Source organism: Rhinatrema bivittatum, chromosome 4, assembly GCF_901001135.1.
Source record: "Rhinatrema bivittatum chromosome 4, aRhiBiv1.1, whole genome shotgun sequence".
NCBI classification, from domain to species: Eukaryota; Metazoa; Chordata; class Amphibia; order Gymnophiona; family Rhinatrematidae; genus Rhinatrema; species Rhinatrema bivittatum.
The window spans coordinates 172,437,904-172,459,378 of NC_042618.1; the positions used below are offsets into that span (position 1 = coordinate 172,437,904).

General features: G+C 44.7%; 1 protein-coding gene across 1 annotated transcript in view; it reads right to left on the bottom strand.

Moving 5' to 3' along the window:
• The window catches only part of NPLOC4 (NPL4 homolog, ubiquitin recognition factor), a 104,588-nt gene that overhangs the window by 76,832 nt on the left and 6,281 nt on the right, over window positions 1–21,475 (bottom strand). The window contains exons 3-8 of the mRNA XM_029599232.1: window positions 14,347–14,459; window positions 12,922–13,104; window positions 12,321–12,369; window positions 11,518–11,612; window positions 7,875–7,998; window positions 7,247–7,426 (exon numbers count right to left, since the gene is read on the bottom strand). Of these exons, the coding sequence (XP_029455092.1) occupies window positions 7,247–7,426; window positions 7,875–7,998; window positions 11,518–11,612; window positions 12,321–12,369; window positions 12,922–13,104; window positions 14,347–14,459 (744 nt within the window). The remainder of the gene's footprint in view (window positions 1–7,246; window positions 7,427–7,874; window positions 7,999–11,517; window positions 11,613–12,320; window positions 12,370–12,921; window positions 13,105–14,346; window positions 14,460–21,475) is intronic.

Below are 21,475 nucleotides of genomic sequence, written 5' to 3' on the forward strand. Positions count from 1 at the left end.
CTCTGGTGACTCAGACCAATTTGGAAAGGCAGAATCTCCATCTTCTGATTCAGGTGAAATGAAGATACCACCTTAGGCAGTAATGAGGGTACCATGCGCAAAGACACCTCCCCATCCAAAATCTTCAGAAATGGTTCCCTACAAGAGAAAGCCTGCAGCTCCAAGAAGAAGAGGACCGGAAGGCTTATCTGCATACTGCTCCCAGCATCCCCCCGGGAGAGGAGTCCAAAAGGTCACTGGCAAGCAATCCAGGGATTGAATTCCACAGCCTCAGCTTCCAGAGGCCCCACACCCTTTGCAGTAGAAGAGGACCGGAAGCATGCGCCATTATCTCATACCCTTCAATTAACTGAGTGAAGATCAAGTTAATGGTGGTTAAAGAGGATTGGTAAGTATTGCTTTGGGAAATCTTTGGACTTATAAAAGTTTGGTGAAAGGTGAAATAGAGGGATATATATATATATATATATATATTTTTTTTTTTTTAGAGTTTGTGTGTGTGAGGTAATAAGCAAGCCAGAGATAGTTAATTCTAGTGTCTGTCTTTCCCACCCACTCAACCCTTGATTTTTAGGCAAGAGATACTTTCTCATAAAAATCAATCAGGGTCTTATCTAAATCATACCATTGTACCAGCCCTTATTGAAAGTTTAATCATCCCCTTGTAGAACACTAGCTGATTAATTAGTAAATTCACCTGTAAATTTAAAGTACTCTAATTCCAACTCCCTTAGTATTCTAAACTTAACAAGGAACTCAATAAAATTAAGATGAAGGCAGCAGTCCAGCAGCAAGAGAGGCTTTCTAGTCTTTTGCATTGAGTGTCACATGTATGATTTTTACCTGCCGGTGAGAGATTGTATGTGTGCACTCGGTGCAAAGAGCTCCTGGCTCTCAGTGAACGAGTCTGATCTCTGTAGGCTAGAGTAGCAGACTTGGAGGAGCTGAGGCAGACAGAGGTACATTGATGCTCAGGGACATAGTAGCCAAGTTCCAAATCCAGTCTGGCAGCCCCAGTGCTGCCTTGGATCAGAAAGGTCTCCCAGTAGGAGAACATCACCCTGGTGTAGCAGGAAGTGATCCTGTAGCAAGGACCTGCTCTCCAGGTGATGTATTGTCCTCTTGCACTGAGGACAAGTCTCCCAGGGCTACTGCCCAGGAGGGAAGGGTTAGGCCGGACATCATAGTTGGTGATTCAATTATTAGAAATGTAGATAGCAGGGTGGCTGGTGGACGTGAGGACCGCCTGGTAACTTGCCTGCCTGATGCGAAGGTTGCAGACCTCACGCGTCACCTAGATAGGATTATAGACAGTGCTGGGGAGGAGCCGGCTGTCATGGTACATGTGGGCACCAACGACATAGGAAAATGTGGGAGAGAGGTTCTGGAAGCCAAATTTAGGATTTTAGGTAGAAAGCTGAAATCCAGAACCTCCAGGGTGGCATTCTCTGAAATGCTTCCTGTTCCACGTGCAGGTCCCCAGAGGTAGGCAGAGCTCCAGAGTTTCAATGCATGGATGAGACGATGGTGCAGGGAGGAGGGATTCAGTTTTGTAAGGAACTGGGGAAACTTTTGGCAAAGGGGAGACTTTTCCCAAAAGGATGGGCTCCACCTTAACCAGAGTAGAACCAAGCTGCTGGCACTAACTTTCAAAAAGGAACTAGAGCAGCTTTTAAACTAGAACAAGGGGGAAAGCAGACAGTCACTCAGCAGTGCATGGTTCGGAGCAATGTATCCTTGAAGGATACGAATGAAACAGGAGAGTTAGGGCATCCCAACAGAGAGGTTCCAATAAAAGAAAACGTAGCCCATGTGCCTATATGTAAAAAATCACTGAAGCTAATGATTTCCAAATTATTCAACCGAAAAGCAGGTTATTAATACAAATAAAAAACACACTTTGAAATGTCTGTATGCCAATGCCAGAAGTCTAAGAAGTAAGATGGGAGAATTAGAGTGTATAGCAGTAAATGATAAGATTGACATAATTGGCAACACAGAGACTTGGTGGAAGGAGGATAACCAATGGGACAGTGCTATCTCAGGGTACAAATTATATCGAAATGATAGGAAGGATCAACTTGGTGGGGGTGTGGCACTTTATGTCCGGGAGGGTATAGAGTCCAACAGGATAAAAATCATACAGGAGACTAAATGCTCAGTAGAATCCATATGGATAGAAATCCCATGTGTGTTGGGTAAGAGTATAGTGATAGGAGTATACTACCATCCACCTGGACAAAATGGTCAGACAGATGATGAAATGCTAAGAGAAATCAGGGAAGCTAACCAATTTGGCAGTGCAATAATAATGGGAGATTTCAATTACCAATAGATAAATTTTAAATTATAGCCTAAATGAAGGTGTCAGCAAGCCTGTAGTTGTTGCAACCGGTCTTCTCGATCATTCACCTTCACACTTTAATGCACTATATTTTTGAGAATTTTTCAAAATCATTATTTCTTTTAAACTTGAATGTTAACCACAATCCAGAGAATATATTCCAAAAATAGACTTTAAGAATAGTTATATAGCGCCTAACACGGCCGGTGTTTCGCAGCAGTAGTGCTTCTTCAGGGGCATTTAAATAGTTCTTAAATAACTTCCTTATAAAGTTGGAATATGTGCCCTCAAATTATAACAAAAGTAACTCTTTAGTAAGACATGCATAGATGGTCATTAAAACACAGCAGTACTTATCTTCGTTAAAAGGCTACCATTTTTGTCTGGACCTGACATCTCAACCGACTCTCATCAGGAACTGAGGAACCTTTTAGGGAGAGGAAAGGCTTTTGGTGGGTCCCAGAATCCAACCAACACTGGATTCACCCCTTCATTACCAGACTCCTCCTGGACCACCTTAAGACCCAATTCCTTCCAAACATGGAAAATGAGAGGACTCAACTCCTCCTTACGGAACAGATGAACCACCCACAGGTCATCTCCCTCTATTATTGGGCCTCTTCCGGATCAGCTATATCCTTATCCCCATCCTGATCGACATCCGCCGTGAGATCTGCTGGGTCATCTTGATCCACCCCCAGACCAACCCCAAGACCATCTTTTGAGTCATCCAGGTCCGAATTGTCCGAGCCGCCAGGCCCCTCAGGATGGTCTAGGCCCAGCCTGCGAAGGAGGTCCCTTGGCTTCTTTGCAGCAGGACGAGATGGTTAACAGAAATGCCTTTTTATAGCCAGTGCTTTTCCTGGTTAAAAAGACCTTATGCATAAGCAAGACAAATTCGGAGGAAAACTCCATGTCATCCTCTCTTCTGTCTGGCCCAGAGCTTGCATCTCCTCACCTGCTCCCCCCCTCCCCCCCAGGATCGCCAGAGACAATGGCGGAGGGGAATCCCTGGGCTCCCGGGAGTCCGTCACCTTCCGAGCTGTAGCCCTTCTCCTGCCTGACAGGATGTTTAGGCTCCCAGTATTGATAATGACAGGACCTTGGAAACCCATGTCTCTCCTCCAAGCTTCGTTCCCCCCGGAGGGCCCCTCTCCTCCAAAAACAAATCGCGGCATAGCACCGCTGCATTCAGTTGTCCTTGAGCCAGGTTGCTGGCCTGACAAGCTGTCCCGATCTGGGAAACCACTGTCAGCGCCATCTTGTCTCCACGCGGCTGGCCTGCTGCAGAGGAACAGAAGCTGCATGATCACGGCACGCAGGAGAGGAAGGGAATACTGCCCAATGCAGCCTCCGGCTCCCTGAGTAGCCAGAAGCCATGAACAGAGGAACTACACTGCTCCCTTCCCCAGCCCGGGCCTGCCCCAATGATCAAACCAGAAACAACCAGAGTGGTTGCTGCTGAAAGAAAAATGTAACTTTTTATTTTTTTTTGAAAGCAACAGCAACCACAGCAAAGGAAGAAATTCAAGCTAAAAAAGGAATACTTCCCTACTGCTGATAACACCTCCGAGAAGGAGCCTTCAGGGAATAAGAGGGAACCAGGACCCCTGGCTGTCAGACCCTTGGATCTGCTGTGGGCTAAAGCTGATCAGGGATTAGCAACCCCCCTGCCCGCCTGGCTCAACCTGAGGGATGGCCCACAAAGGAACTTAAGGGAGTGTCTTCCAACTTCTCTTCTTCGGTCCCTTCTTTCTTAATTGCAGGTTTGCACCTCTACCATCTGCTGGAGACAGAGAAATACTAAGGGATTGCAGGTAGCACGCTCAGTTAAGTAGCAGTGCCTGAAACGTTTTTGTTCTCTGCCTCCATGTGCAGGTAGGGACGCAAAACCCACTTGTCTGGACTGATCTATGGTATGAACAGGAAATAGTGTATGTTATAAAATGGCTGTGTCCCTGGGCGTGAGCTGACTAATGCGTGCACGTGCGCCCGCACGCCGCTTTGAAAGTTACCGTCTTATAGCGCAAAGTAAGATCATAAAACAGGTATTTCCCCTGTCTCCGTCAGCTATGGAAGGGGAAATCCCATAAGTGATAAGTAGGCTAGCATGAAGAAAAGGAAAGGCTTGTGTTGGTCGGTCACATTTTTGTGTCGGGTAGTGCCTAGAACAGTGGAAGTTATACTTTGCAAAGAGAATATGCTCTGTTTGCAAAGCCCTGTGTCACACACACAGACATGCACACACACACACTCACTAACAGCCTGTATGAGTATGTGCGCTCTAATGTTTGTGCAGACAGAGCATACCGTCGTCCTTTTGCAAACTGAACCTTCAATTGTTCTCAGAAAGACTAAATTATGCTTTGCTTTGTTAAACTAAACATTTAGACTTTTTATTTAACTTTGTAATTCTTCTTGCGCAGCCTCCAACCCAGACCTCGGAGCACACCTAGCCATTTGGGTTTACAGGATATCTATAATGAATACGAAAGAGATAGATATGCATACAATTGAGGAAGTGCATGCAAATCTCTCTCATGCATATTCACTGTGGATGTCCTGAAAACCTGAAACGCTAGGTGTGCCCCAAGGACTGGGTTGAGAACCACTTGTCTATAGGATGTAAGCATAGAGTTCTGGAATAGTTTTCTTTTTTTTTTTTTTATTGTGCATGATGTGTGTTTATTCAGATAAAATACTATAATTGGTTAGAGTGTTGCTTTTCTTCAATGCACAAATGAAATAGAACCAAGCGTGGAGGAATATGTGTGGCGTTGTTGGGCGGGGGGGAGAGCATGACTTGCTGATCAGGCAGAAAGATTCTGGCAAACAGACTGTGGTCCCCTATAAGCCACCTACCAAGGTGTTTAGAGAGAGAAGAGTAACACTCTCACCCAATGTAATTTTGCCCCTGAACCAGCTACAAAGCTCTCAATAAGAAAAAGCTACTCTCTGCAGGACAGGTCTTAGCAACAAGGTTACATTCTGTACTTTAGAACATAAAAATTCAGCAGGAAAACTTCAGGCAAGAAGACTAGCTCTAGTTCAATAAAGCAATGTATTGATTTTTACCCCCACAGGAGACACTTTCTCCAAGAAACTACTACATAACATGCCAGCCAAATTGTGTGAGAGCGGTCCCAGATTAACAACCCTAGCGCCATCTAGTGACTTCATAGACAACATTTCGTCCACTGTAGAGTCCAAAGTCACAGCAGCAGTGGAATTTTCTTACTGTGTACACTGCTCTTGAACACGTTTACATAACTAAAATCCAAAGACATTCTACATGTTAAATAGCAAAATGAAAACGATTTGCTCCCTTCTGTGTCTTTATGAATGGAAAGTAGTGTTTAACAAGCAAACAAAGCAAGAACAACCTGGGTGCTATAGAGGAGAGCTTCTCAATTAGTATGCCGCAGCAAGGTTCCTTATGTGCCGTGGTGGTCTCCCTTCCTCAACATGGCAGAAGAGAAGAAGATGCTGACAGGGCCACGGTGGAGTCCATCACACCATGGCCTGAAGAACTGAGAAGCCAACTAGGCTGCAGTTGACCCCAACCCACTAGGGCCCGAGATGAGGAGGCCATCGGGCCACGGTGGAACCCATCTCACTGCAGCCCAAGATGAAGAGAAGGCCAGCAGGCCACAGTGGAACCCATCCCAGAGAAGAAGAGGTTGCAGGAGCCATGATGGAATGGGCTCCACCACGATCAAAAGAGAAGAGGTTGCAGGGTCCGCAACTGAATGGGATCTACCACTGTCCAAAGAGAAGAGACCCTGAGTATCTGTGACTGCATGAGAGAGCCTGGGTGCATGTTTGTGTATGTGTGTGTCTGCGAGAGCATGTGTGTATGTGTAAATGTGCGTGAGAGCCTGTGTGAGCATGCACACACAATGTGTTTGTGAAGGGGAGAGAGGAGGAGTAAGAGAGAGCATGGGCATGTATATGAGAGAGGGAGTGTGTGAGAGAGAGAAGATAGTCTGTGTAGCCCTCTTCCTTCAGTCCACAACAATCTCAGGGAGACTGGAAATCAAAACATCCCAGGTATGGGTGTTATTTGATGTTTGAATTATTTTGAAATATTTTATTGGTGTTTTGGGAAATAGAACACATTCATGGGAGTTTTTACAATTATTGTGTGTTTGTTGGCTGTTCTGACATGTTTATTCTTTTTATTAATACCATTTTAATTTTATGAATGTTTTATACCTTTTAATTTGATTGCTAAGGTCCAGCATGGGGAGAGAAGGAGGAAAATACTGACTGCTTCAGTATTGGGGGGATGAGAGTGCTGGAGTCTAGCCTGAAGGGTGAGGGGAGAAAGGGGATGACTGGCTTGGATTTTCTAAAGACAGCTGTTAGGAAATTTAAATATCAATGGAGAGTGGAAGCCTGCAGGGAAATGAGGAAGCACATTTTAAAAATGTTTTAAAATGCAAAGCTGCCTTGAGGAAAGAAGCTAAAAATCACAAAAATTGTCAATAACTCTGCTGTGATTCTCATCCTATACTTCTAAACATCTAAATACAATTTAAGCTTTTTAGACTGTTCAATCTAATTGAAAGTACATTTCCTGGCATTTCCATAGTCACATGACCAGTGAGTATGAATATGACGTTCTAAAATTTGGTTGGGTGCACCATGAGGATCAAGCAAACTTTAAAATGCCCTGATATAAAAAAGGTTGAGAAGCTCTGCTCTAGAGCACACAAGTACATCCCTGCATCTTGACTTTCTTTTCACAAAATGACTTATCAGTACCTAGGAAATACAGACATTTCACTTTGTCACATTGGGAGGGGGATGCTGCGCTGAATACTGCAAGACAGGAGAGGGTGACCTAGCTTTTGCTCATTTCATCTGCACAATTATACAGCAACTCTGGCACGGTGTTACCTGCGGTGGCTCATAAATGGCGGCCACTTCTGCCCGGATGCCTAGAGGAATATCCTTGTGCTCCGTATACCGCCCATACAAATAGCCAATGCGCTGGTTTCCTGTCTTCCGCCAGAAATCCAGGAAGCGATCTGCGATGGTGTGGTTCTCAAACATGATGTTATCCACGTGCCTGTATTTCTGCAGGACAAAGGATAAGAACCGCTTAGCATTCTTGGTGGGGCATCTTGCTGCCAGACAAGACCCGAGCTCACATGTGGCTTCTTCATTCTGACTCTCTGCAGATATTCGCCTGTGGTACTACCTGAAGAATCAGCAAGTGCTCCTTTACAGAGTAGACTGGATCGGCCAACTGGTCTTCCCTAGCTATCTACTATGTTACTGTGCGCATGGCACTACTAATCAACAATACTGAAAATGGATGAAAAATGGAACTATAGAAACACAGCATATACTAAAATCTGTCCGAATTTGACATTAGCTCGCTAAAATATCTTCTTTCCCCTACGCAGCTAGGGTATGCGTTTAATAGACTTTCACCACCTTCACCAGGAGTGCCTTCTCCCATTCACCTGTAAGTCACTGAGAGACAGAAGTTATCAGACAATGCTGGATGGTGACATCTCACCTGTCTGTTCAGTGTGATGGCACTTGGCTGGCATTTGGTGCAAATACCCTCTGGCCACGGAGGATGCCCCTCACACCCAGATTTGATCTTGCAGCTGATATTCTCCAGGGCTACAAATTTTCCCCTGAGTGAAATAGAGGGCAGAAATGAGGTTAGGTCAGCAAAGTAAGCCATCATGATACAAAACATGTTCAAAGGTTTAGCTGGGATCTACACAGATAAAAACAAGGGTTACAGGGGCAGATTGACGGATTTTCAGCCAGATAAAAGTCCGCAGTACTTCCACTCACAGTGGAGAGATGTGTTCTGGGGGAGAAAGTTATACATATACATTAAAGTTTAAAAAATGTATGTGCAATAGCTAAGGTACATATTGTTGCTCGACATAGTATTGAAAATTTACCCTTATAATTGCACTGCCAAATACATTTGTAAGTAATAACTGCATGGACCCAGGTCAAGAACTGAGCTTCAAATCAATGAGAATTGAATATTAGTTATTCAAAAGTCCCTGCACTACTTAAAGTGGTTTTGTTTCAAAATGTACATTTGCCCTGGGAAGGCAGTACCCAGGATCTCTCAGGAATTGGCAGGAGCTGTATCTTGTCCTCTTTATGTCTGAGGTAAGGCAGGATGTGAGTCTCATTCTTGTGAACAAGTCTCAAAGTGCTGGAGTTTTACAGGCCATCCATAATACAGAGAGTGTGCGCCAGAGTAAGTGGATCCCGATTACAAATGGAAGAAAATGTAAATAAAACAGCAGCAACACTGATAATGCCTTTAAAGGAAAAATGTCTTCACTCCCTCAATCCAGTAGTTTTACAAAGGACTCAGAGGAAATGGAACAGCCATATTGTGCTTTTTATTGACAAAGTTTAATCTGTTATATCTTTACTGCTGCCAGGGGCTCCCCATACATAAAACACCAGCCTGACTAGCATTTTTTGCTGGAAAAAATGCCATTTTATTACTATCACTAACATTGTTGGATCAAAGAGAAAAGGGACTGAGCGATTAGGAAAGGAAAATTGGCTCTTACCTGCTAATTTTCATTCCAATAGTACCACAGATCAATCCAAACTCCAGGGTTTTGCCTCCCTTCCAGCAGATGGAGACAGAGAAAGTTTTACTGACACTTAACCTGGTGTGCCACCTGCAGTCCATCAGTATTGACCTGTACCCAAGCCAAGATGGAAAGGCATACCAAAACTCAACATAATCTATCAAACATCTCCCGCCGAACGAGGAGGAGAAAACACCAAATCCGAACGACCCTTATAACCAAACAAGTCAACATGTACAACCATCACCTGAGCCAGAAAAAGCCAATTGAAAAATACTTCAGATTATATACAAAGAGCACCGATCGGGCGGACCCTACAAACCCGGGCGGGACTCTGGACTGATCTGTGGCCTCCATGAAAGGACTGCTGGAGGTTGCCCATCGGCTTAACAAACGCGTTGGAGGTGGTCCTACCAGACTGAAATCTCCTCAAATCCCTGAACAGGTTCGAGGTGGGAACACCTTATTAACGTGCTTATCCTCAGGTAGCCTGTTCCCCTTAGATTCCCCAAACGTCTTCATCAGCTGATCCAGCTGATGAAGCTGGATCAGCTTCATCAGCTGGATCATCAGCTGAAGGGAAGAGCTGGATCAGCTTCATCAGCTGAAGGGAAGAGAAGCTTCCCTTCAGCTGAGCCTTCAACCACATGTCCGCTGACCAACTGTGCAGCCACAAAAGCCTGTGGGCCACCACTGCCGAGACCATACTCCTGGCTGACGTGCGAACCAAATCATAGAACGCATAGGCTATATAAGCCACCCCAGACTGTAAAACGAGCTGACTGCAGGGCACCATCTCCTGCCAAAGCCTGATCCAGTGCTTTCTGCACCCTACACAGACAGGCCCCCTGCATCAACCTGGCACACACAGCAACCCAAAGACACAGCGTGGGGACTTCAAATATCCACTTTAGGTGAATCTCCAATGTGCAGTCCTGCACATCCTTCAAAAACGGCAGACCCCGCCACTGGGATGGTCATCTTAAGTGACCACCGACACCACAGCATCCATCTTCGATATCTGCAGTATCTCCAAAGTCTCCTCCATCAGGAGATATAGCTTCCCAACTTCCTGATCTTCTTAGGTAAAGGAAAGGCACTCAGAAGGCCCCTCAGCCCATCTAGGAAAGGACTCACCCCCTCGTTATCAGATTCCTCCTGAGTCACTTTAACCCTCAATTCCTCCAAGCCCTGGGGAATAAGAGGGCATAGTTCCACTTTCTTAAATAAAACAGACAACTCGAGGATCATCCCCCTCCGATATTTCATCCGGATCTGGGTCATCCTTAGCTACATCCGGGTCCACACCCGGTGCCAGTCACATGAGTGTCTGGAACCACCCCCTGGTGGTCCAAAAGGACATCCTGCAGATCATCCATGGAGTCGTTCCCCCCCCCATCCCCCCCATCCCTGGGATCCACCTCAGACTCCACCTTTCACAGTCCCAGGCAATGCAGTAGGTCCCTGTACCCACCTGCGGCCCTCTTATTTATTTATTTATTTATTTAACTTCTTTTACTATACCGATACTCAAGACCAGGTCTTATCGTACCGGTTTACAATAGAACAGGGGGAAACCAATTAACATCTAGGTAGAAATGAAAAGTTACATTAAAACAGGGAGCGTAAACATGGAAGATAGGGCAGAATTAAACTATAACAATAAGGAGTGATAAACAATAAGGAGTGGTAGAAAGGGGAGGCCCAACTCGCCCGCTTCCCTTTCACCCCCTTCCCTTGCCAGGAAGGGTTTATGCATCAAGAGGATAAAGTTTCGGCAAAAATCCCTCAGGGCCATCCATTCCCTGCTCCAGGCTGTCGAAGCCTCCCCCCCCCCCCCCCCTTCAGAGTCCCCCTGAACCACAGGAGAATATGGGAGGGGAATCTCTGGGTTCCCTAGTTAAAAAGGGCTCCTGCCTGCGGCCCTCCGCAGATCCAGCCGCCTCGCGGGACCCCCTGGACCCCTCGGCCAACACCAACGTCCCCTCGAAGGGCAGGAAATCCGCTTCCCTTGGTGCGCCCCCCTCTCCCGAAGCGCAACCAGGACAGAGGGAGCGAGAAATCAAGCATGTAGACTCCAGCCCACATGCATGGCATCCTTCTCTGCACGGTTTGGTCACCATAGCACGTGCTCCCGCACCGATGGCCGCTCTGAGGCCTGCATCGCTGCTCTGGTGCGCACTTTTTTTTTTTTTTTTTTTTTTTAAGCGTGCTGCTCCATTTCCCGCTTCACAGAAAAATCAGCTGGGCACTGCCATGGAAAAGACCACTGCTCTCCAGCCTCAGCACGGTCCCCAGAGACACATGGGAAAACAAATGCGGCCAGATATAGTGAAATTCAAAAAGCTTCTTTTCCACCTACATACAATGTATTTGCCATGCTACATTTTCATGACTTGCTAATTCAAAGAGAAATTATCCTGCTGTATTATTAAATCTTAGCTACCCCAAAAGTGCTGGCTACTCTTCCCAACATTTTGCAGAGCCAGCCCCTCTGCAGCCTGGAAGATATGAGATTCTGGGAATCCATAGGCTCTATTCCGACACTCAATGTTGCGTCCCCAGCTTGTTCTCACTTACTTGTCTGCTCCTCCGGTCAGCTTTCTGATGTAGGCATGGAAGGACATGTGTTTCACAGGTGGCTCCAGGTGATTCAGATAATCTTCATCAAAAGGCTGCCAAATCATGCAAGAGAGAGTCACACACATAGGCTGCAGTGAAAAAGCTGTAAAGGATTAGTAAGAGTCCAATACTACTCCAGTTGTGCTGGTTTTTAGATCATCATCATCATCATCATATTTCCATTCCTGTGTGCACATCTGTCGTGTCTTGATTGTAAGGTCCTCTATGGCTCCTACCATTTAATTTCTATCCTATTTCTGACAGTTCCCACTCTCCTTCTTCTGCCAAGTCTTACACATCATATATTAATATAGGAATGCTGATGAACCATTTCCACACACTCAGTATGAGACTAAAATAACATGCAAGTGTGTGCATACAACTATTTTTGCAGAACCAACAGTCTATCTATACTCATTATATAACAAATAGATTTATTTTTTCGCTCTCACCATTGCTGGTGGGAATATGAGATGTGGGTACTTAAGACACAGCATGGCTCAGCCCAAAAGGTAAAAGTTCAGTGAGCAAATAGCGAATGGTAACTAAGCTTTCTGTAGCTATAGAAAGGGATCATGCAATAGACGGGAGAACAAGACCATATGACTTATCTAGTCTGCCCATTCACACCAACTACTCAGCTCTACAATCCCTACCATCCCCCAATCCCACAAGAGATCCCCTCAGAGATAAGTAGGTTAAGGAGATCTGCCTAGAACAACAGCCCATTACAATTATCTTCTTTCTGCTTTAAATCTTACCTCTAGTGGAACGCAGTGCACACATTTCCCCAGTGGGCCATGACGGCATCTGTGAAAAAAAAAAAGAGTACGGAAACACAAATTGGCAGTGATTTCTGTGGCAATAACGGTCTGATGTTTGAGCACGTGAATACAACACTAACTCCAAGCTTTATTATCGAGTACAACACCACCCAAGAGAAGGGTCATTTCATTTTCCATAACTGTGACAAGCTAGATAGATGACAACTGCAGGGAGGAAATGAGATGTTGCCTCCTTCACATGAAGAAGCTTTCCTTGCTTCTCCACAGATTGTATTGTTCTCTCCAGTATACTTGGGAAATCTGATCTTGTTTTATCTAGATGTCTGTGTATATTTAACATCTAAATGGTAACCATTCAACAGATCACTCGGATGATGTGCAATCCAGATAAAACTGAACACCTCATTAGCTTCCTTTAAGACAGTAATCTTTGTTACAATAATTTAAATTTTTAGTAGCAGGGCATTCCTTTATTAGTCACCGTCTGACCAAGCCAAGTTTTTTCTCTACATAAAACTTAAAAGACAAAAGCAACTAAATTCTGTACTCTTGACTACTAGTGAATGAACGAACTTACAACTGTGCATCACGATTCCTGTAAATCTTTCCATCCTGCTTGATTAGGTATTGATCAATATCATCTTCCACCACTTGAGGGGCACTTGAGGGTCGTGACCCCTGGGTCACCACTGATGTGTCCATGATCTCTGAAGATGACCCAGCAGGACTGGCCGGGAACAAGAACAACATATCGCCATGTCTGGGGGGGGGGGGGGGGGGGAAGAAATATACACAGACAAGTTATCATTAAAATTAAGGTGCTGCTAAGAGAAGGCTGCTCACAGGTAGGTGAAAAAAACGAGTTCAGGTCCCTGATACTGCAAAGGAAGAGAGGTGGCACCATGAAGATATGAGGTGGCAGGTATATAGTGTCCTGAATGTAGAAATCAAATGGGTGGGGTGTAAATAGAAATCAAGCTTCAGACAGATTTCTGATAAACCAAAAGGGCATTGAGGAATAAAAAGTTCTGTTGAACAGGACCAACAGAAAAACATGTTTTAATTATTTTCTCAGCTTTTCAGTCTAGGTTCCAAGTTAAAACTATATGACCAAATAAACTGGCACCGAACACTGTTTAAGGGGGGGGAATCAAGACTTCATGAACTGGCCTAACTTCCGCCACATGCAACCAGGAAAACGGAACTCAAACATTTCTCTCGCTCCTAACAAAGGTGGCAAAATGAAAAGAAAACCAGCTCCAGGGCAGAAACCAAAGACTCCCAACATCTGCAGAACCTGGATTTCCACTGTTGGCTTTACAAACACCTGGGATGGCTGTTGGTACTGAGAATGCCCCCCTTTTCCCATTGCTGCAATCTATGAAAGGCCAAGTTCTCAGAAAGCATTTGATGCTGTTCAGAATTGGTGTATTTCTGCTACAGGCTTTTGTATTGCAGAAACAGACAAAACAACCGGTGTAATACCATTCCAGTGTAAGAGGAAACCTCTGGGTAATATCCTAAATATGCTTCTATCTGAAACAATGCTGTAATCTGCCTTGAGCTAAAATTAGAAAGGCAGTCTAGAAATACAAATTGTATTATCTTCATTACTAGAGCAGTTCCAAAAGGAAAGAAATTCACACCCAAGGGAAGACAGTGCATTCATTCATTAGCTAATGCCTCCTTTGATCTAAAGTAGTTTACAGACATATGCCCGCACACACACACAACCCCATCCCGCCCCCTCCCCCACCACACAGCCATACGATAAAATAACAGGCTCTTTGTCATCAGAACACTAAGGCAGCAAAAAAAAACTGGCCTGGAAGCAACAGCACCACCAAATTTAACCACAACACGCAAGCCATAAATATTTTAGCTACTGTTGGTAAGACGGTAACTCAGAAGACAAACAGCTCCTTATCAGAAATATGAGGCGGCTCCCTGACCAGCTTCACCCTGCTTTCTTATTCCTTTCTGCCATCTTGTAACCACTTACTTGATTTTTAGGACATTGAGGGACTTGTTCTGTGTGGCTGTGATCTCTCCTGTTTTGTTTCTATTCACGTACACAGAAAACCCATTATTGCGGAAGCCAAACTCCTTTGCAACCTAAAACAAGAGAGCAATGTACGGACATCAGAAATGAGGCAGTGCAAGAGCCAGCAGGGAGCAGTGGCACCGGTGACGGGGGAAGGGACGCCACAGGTTTCAAGTGCCCCCAAGTCTAATTGCTGGAACAGGCACCATTCAGAAGAAAAGATTGTCCAAGAGCAGAACTCTACACCAGCTGACATCCTGCAAGCTAGGAAAAACACTATGAGAACAATCAAGACTCTGAAACAAAACAGTGGAACTAAAACTAGAAAAATCCGAAAGCTTCTGCACTTCAGCTCAAGGTTCTGAATTTCATATTGGGGTGTGATGCTAAATACTAAGAGGCTGATATTCAGCACCACTTAGCCGGTTAGGTGGAGCTGCTTGGATATTTAGCCACGCTGAGTGGCCACTGCTCAGCTAGCGGTTTACCTGGCTGAACAGTTAGCCAGATAAGCGAGGGGTGGGAGGGTAGGCATCCGGCTAACATTTAGGGTCATTCGTCAAATCGCGATGTGGCCTTACCGCCAGCATTAGGGAGAGAACGCCCTAACGCGCGGGATAACTACCGCATCGCAATGGTAAAATTAAAATGAGGGAAAGGGGTGGAGTTGGGGAGGAGTTTGGGCAGGGTTAAGGGTAACGAGGTGACGCTACCGCTGCAGGCGATAACGTTTTGGACATTAATCGCCGGCAGTGGCACTGGTTTTAACGCCACCTTTTCTACTGGCGTTATGGGGAGCAAGAGAGCGCACTGCGGCTGCCACCGCAGCAGGCGAAAACGCACTTCCGCGATGCGGCCGGCTGCACACTTTTGCCCTCCCCCCGCCCCTTTCTTCAAGGATCATCATTCCACTATACTTATAGCTGAATGATGAATCTAGGCCTCAGCTGGATAAGTGCCGATTTTCAGCCTTATCCAGCTAAGTTATGATCTGATTTCACTAAACGGCCAGATTTTAGAAAGGGCCACGTGCGTAAAAAAAAAACAAAACTAAAAAAAAAAAACAAACCAACCGGGGGTTACGAGCTGAAGTGCCAGGCCCTGCAAAAGGGAGCGGGCCGGGACGGCGCCATTAGCCACTGTCCCGGGGAAGCGAGCACCGGCATCCGGCTGGTGCACGAAGATTATTTCTGCTCCCAGGGAGCAGCAAGTATTAAAATAAAAAAAATTAGGAATAGGTAGTGTTAGGTTAGGCGTCGGGGAGGAGATGGGGGAAGAGGTTGGAAGAGTAGGGTTAAGGATAGGAAAGTTCCCTCCCAGTCCGCTCCTTAATTGGAACAGACTGGAAAGGAACTGGGGGAGGCCCAATTGCTTCGCTTTGCGTATTTTTCTAAAATCCCCCCCCCCACCACCATGCATGTCGCCCACACATGCACGCGTGCAATTTTAAAATCCGACACGCATGGCCATTGGATTTTATAAAGTATGCGCACCGGCACGCACATTATAAAATCAGCCCGTCCATGGGCGTGTGCCAGCACTGCGAGCGGGTCTTAAAATTGACCCCTAAGGTTTTTCTCATAGACACAAAATGGGAGAAAAGCCTTAATGAATTTGGTCCTTCAAATAAATCTAGGCAGCTATTTGGCTGTCCTATAAGTAGCAAGATAAACTTACCCGGCTAACTATAACATAGTTGAGTATATTCAGCGGCATGGCTAAGCTGCTGACTACCTCAGCAAAAGTTAACCAGATAAGTTTATCCAGCTAACTTGCTCAGCTAGCCTCTAAATTGTTAAGAAAGAAAAGCAATACTGGCTCCTCCCTAATAGTAAAATAATAGCGTGTCATTTCCATTTAAAAAGGAATGGATAAAATTGGAAAATAGTATTTTCTGCAACAGGGTAAGAGAGTTGATTCACACACCCCAGGGAAAAAACAAAGTTTCTTCAAGTTAAAGCACTATCCAACCACCTGCAACAGAGCATGGTGTTTACATGTAGTTAAAAAAGATAAAGGATTCAAATAAGTAGAAAGTCAAGTGGATATAAACTCAAAATGTAAACTGGAAACTATCAAACTGCCCCCTCCAAAGCCAAGCTGTGCCAGTGTAGACTGTAACTTGAGATAAGCTGCCCACACCCTCTTTTTCAAGGACAACCCATCTTCTGTCTCTAGTTTCATTACTAAGATACATTTCTGTAGTCCAGGCAGGTGCATTGTAATAAAACGGGTAATACAAAACATGGAACTTCCTTTGGTTTCACTGGTGGAAGACAGCATACAGGGAATGAAGTGCTAATCTCGGCAAAGACAAGCAGACATAGCCTGAGCTCACCAGATAAGGGTCATCTACCCATTTGCTGCCTAATAAAGCAAATATATCTGAAGCTGTTTCAAGATGAATGTTCTTGACATGTGCTGTGTAATTATTGATTGACAATTTTCTCAGAAGTTGCATTCCTCTGGACTGCAGCAACAGTTCAAACACTAGCTGTCAAAAAGCCGCTCAAAATGGTGTACAAAAATGGACTTCTAAAAGTAAACAATAAAATCATGGATTTCAATACCATCATACTAGTAAAATTACTTATCATACCAATAAACAAAACAATGTAAACAAATAAGATCAAACAAGCAACACAGCAAAAAATAAAAGCAAATAAAACAAATTATCTAATAACATAACAAACAAACAAACTAAATTAGAATCAGACAAAATATCAATAAGTAAACATTCAATATCTAAACACAAAGAAACACTACCCCAGCACAAAACAGTCCGGAACCCAATCATGAAACCAGGACAGATCATCCTAAAGCTTAAAACAGTCTGAAAAGATGGAGATTTGTTTATTTATTTATTTGGTGCTTTTTTTATACCGGCATTCATGACAAGGTCATATCATGTCGGTTTACAGGAAAACCTTTAAACATTAACATAGCAAAGAAGTAAAAAAGTTACAATAAAACAGGGAGAAAAAAGACTGGGGGAAGAAGAATACAGAGCATAGGTAACACAGAAATAATGCCAGTTATTTGGCGAATTCTGAGAGTTCAAGAAAATATTCGTTGTGGTGCATCAGCGACCTTAGCTTTAGGGAATCAGTGAATTTATGTAAAGGCTTGTCTAAATAGCCAAGTCTTAAGCCTTTTTCTGAAAGTCTGTGGGCAGGGTTCTTGTCAGAGTTTGGGGGGGAATCATATTCCAAATGGTTGGACCCGCTGTAGAAAAGGCCCGTTCTCTTGTGGATATGTGGCGAGTTGCTTTGGTTGGAGGGGCATGTAGGGATCCTCTGTAGGCTTCTCTGATCGGTCTGTATGAGGTGTGTAGTCTAAGTGGGATTTGGAGGTTAAGAGGTGCTTGATTGTGGATAATTGTGAGGGATTTGTGTAAAATTCTGTAACGTATTGGTAGCCAGTGAAGATTTTTTAGGGTGGGGGAGATGTGTTCTCTTCTGCCAGAGTTTGTCAGTATTCTGGCTGCCGCATTTTGAAGCTTCTGGAGCGGTTTAGTTGATGAGGTAGGTATTCCTAGCAAAATGGCATAGCAGTAGTCTATCTTGGAGAATAGGACGGCTTGAAGGACCGTTCTGAAGTCATGAAAGTGTAGGAGAGGTTTAATTCTTTTTAGTACTTGCAGTTTATGGAAGCAGTTCTTAGTTGTGTTGATGAATGTTTTTAGACTCAGATGGTTGTCTATTAATACTCCCAAGTCTCTTGCTTGAGTGACAAAGGTATTTTTGAGTGACTTTTGAGGTGTGTTGCTGTCGTCCGGTGAAATGAGGAGGATTTCAGTCTTGGCTGAATTGAGTATAAGAGGAGGAGGTTGATCTCTTGGAGGCAATTTTCCCTGTATTTGAGTGTTTTTGTGATAGATTCTGTTACTGGGATCAGGATTTGTACGTCGTCAGCGTATAGGAAATGTTTTAGTTTTAGATTGGTAAGCAGTTGGCACAAGGGTAGTAGGTATATATTGAAAAGGGTATGGGACAATGAGGAGCCCTGAGGAACTCCTAGGGAGGAGTTGATACAAGGGGACGCTTTGTTGTGGATTCTGACTTTGTAGCCTCTGTTACTGAGAAAAGATTTGAACCAGTTAAAGGCAGTTCCTGTTATTCCGATGTCCACTAGTCGGTCGAGGAGGATGGAATGGTTTATGGTATTGAAGGCAGCAGAGAGGTTAAGAAGGATTAGTAAGAAGGACTGTCCTTTGTCCAAACCATTAATGAGGTGGTCAGTCAGCGAGATGAGAAGGGTTTCGGTGCTTAGTGCCTTGCGGAACCCATATTGGGTAGAGTGGAGTATTTTATGATCTTCGATATAGTCTCAGAGTTGACTAATTTCTCCATAATCTTGGCTATAAAAGGTGAGTTAGAGATCGGGCGGAAGTTATTGGGTTCATTAGGATCTAAGTTGGGTTTTTTTTAGAAGAGATTTAAGAGAGGCGAGTTTAAGGGCATCTGGGAAGATTCCTTGTGAAAAGGAGCAGTTAACGATATCCGCCAGAGGTTTGGAGATGGTGTCAGGTATCAGCAAGAGTAGTTTAGAAGGAATTTGGTCGTTGGGGTGGGTAGAGGGTTTCATTTTCTTCAGCAGAGTTTGAATCTCCAGAGCGGAAGTGGGATCAAATGTTTCGAGCGAAATCTCATTGTTTGGAAGTTGGTAGGAGCGGAGGACGGGCATGGAGGTATAAGAGTTAAGAGGTTCGAGATTTTGCTTTGGAAGAAGAGTGCCAATTCGTCAGTTTTGGATTGTGCTTGGTCGATGGGAATGGGTGGGATGCTGGTTTGTGTTAGATTGGATACGTAGGAGAATAGTGCTTTAGGTCGAAGGCGAGGTTGTGGATCCTTTGTGCATAGAAATCTCTTTTTGATCGTATGGTTGAATTCCTGTAGAGATGGAGGGCAGATTTGTAAGCAGATAGTGTGCTAGGGGATGGGGCCTTACGCCATTTATTTTCTTTCTGTCTGAGATTTTGTTTGAGGATTCGTAGTTCGTTTGTAAACCACGGTTGTTTTCTGTGCGAGGTAGTATTGATTTTTTTGGTTGATAGTGGACATAACGCATTTGCTACTGTCTCTGTGATATTGCTCCAGGAAAGGAGAGCTGAGTTGGGATTTGCGAGGTCTAAGTGAGGAAGTTCTTTGGCTAGGTGATTGCTGAGGACATCGGAAGGGCATGTTCTCCTGTAGTGAAAAGAGGAATGAAGGGGTTGTGTATTGTGGGTTTCTACCATAGCGAAGGTAGCAGAGATTAATGAGTGGTCTGACCAGGGTATCGGGGTGCATTTGGGGGTATGAGAGTGTGTGAGGCTGGAGTTTATGAAAATAAGGTCCAGGGTGTGTCCAGCTTTGTGGGTGGGGTTGTTGATGATCTCTGATTGAAGCCCATGGCTGTGAGGGAGGTGAGAAATGCCTCACAGTTGGTGGTGCGTGGGATATTATCGACATGAAGGTTGAAATCCCCTAGGATAATGGCGGGGGAATCCAGATTTATGTATTTAGCGATGAATTCTATAATGGGGGAGGCATCTGAGTCAATTAGTCCAGGTGGGGCGTAAGTGAGGAGGATTTGGAGTTGGTTGGTTTTGAAAAGGCCTAATTCAATTTTGGAATCAATTTTGGTTTGGAGTTGGGATAGTCTCAGCTCTTTTTTGGCTGCTATTAGAAGGCCACCACCTCTTTTCTTATGTCTGGGAAGTGAAAAAACGTCATAGAGATGTGTGGGGAGTTGATTTATCAGGGCTGTATCTGTTGGTTTAAGCCATGTTTCCGTTATGGCGCAGATGTCAGGCTTTGAGTCTAGGAGGTAATCGTTGAGGATAAGTGATTTCTTGGTGAGGGATTGAGCACTGAAGAGAGTTAAGTAGAATAATGCGAGTCCTAGGAGTTGAGTAAAAGGTGATGTCATGATTTGGATGAGAGTCTTGATGGAGCGTGATCGAGGTTGCATGACTGCTTTTCCAGTGGTGAAGAGAATGTGGTGTAGGATGGGTATTGGGAATCCTGATGTCATTTTGATTTTGTTATGAAGAAGAGAAAGGGGTGGGTGCTGGGCGAGGCTGGGCAGATGCTGGATGACTGCTGGAAGAGAGGAGTGCTGGATGACTGCTGGAAGAGAAGAGTGCTGGATGACTGCTGGAAGAGAAGAGTGCTGGATGACTGCTGGAGGAAGACTGGAGGGATACTGGAAGCCTGTGCGGATCCAGTGTTATAGTGTTAAGGGATTGGTTTCAGGTGGTGTGGAGAGCCTCTGCCCAGGGTCCTGGGGCTTATGAAGGGGCGCACTAAGGGGCAGGCCCCTTAGGTCGCGCTTCTTCGGGCGCACGACGCCCGGCACGCGACACCGCTGGGATCGCCGCGGTATTTAAAGGCCCCTAGCCGGCGTTTGATAGGCCGGCTGGGTCTGACGGGGGCACGGCTCAACTCACCACGCGGCTCTTTTTTTCTGGGTTGCTTCCGTGGCTCTCCTCCCCGCCTTGACGCTGGTTGACCTCAGATCTCTGCCCTCTCCACGCGGCTCACCTCTGAGTGTGAGTTGAGATGAACAAGAGAATGAACCAGCAAACAGCCAGACTGATCAGTCTTTTAGGCACCAGCTGAAAATCTCAAAGACAAATGGCTCATGACAAGGAATTCCACAGGTCAGATGCTGCACTTCAGAATGCTTTCTTTTTAGGCTGAATTAGCTTTGTTTCCTTTAAGGAGGGCGTAATTTAAAAACAAAAAAACCCCTCATACGTAGACCTTAATGCACAAGAAGGAAAATATAATTCCAAAGAGTCCTTATGAAGAAACATAGAAATATGAAGGCAGAAAAATACCATATGGCCTATCTTGTCTGAAATGCCCTAAAAACAATGATCAGAATCTTAAAATTAATATGCAGAATTAGACAGTCAATGCAGGTCTTACAGAAGTCAGCACTGAAAATGACCCAAAAATAGGGAACAACCACAAATGTACAAATTCAGCTATATATAGGAACTCTTTAGAAAAGATGTCTAGCAGCCGTCATAAATTGTCATGAGATGCTTGATGGCTTATGTGGTGAAACCAGAGTAGCACTGGGCTTATCTAAACAT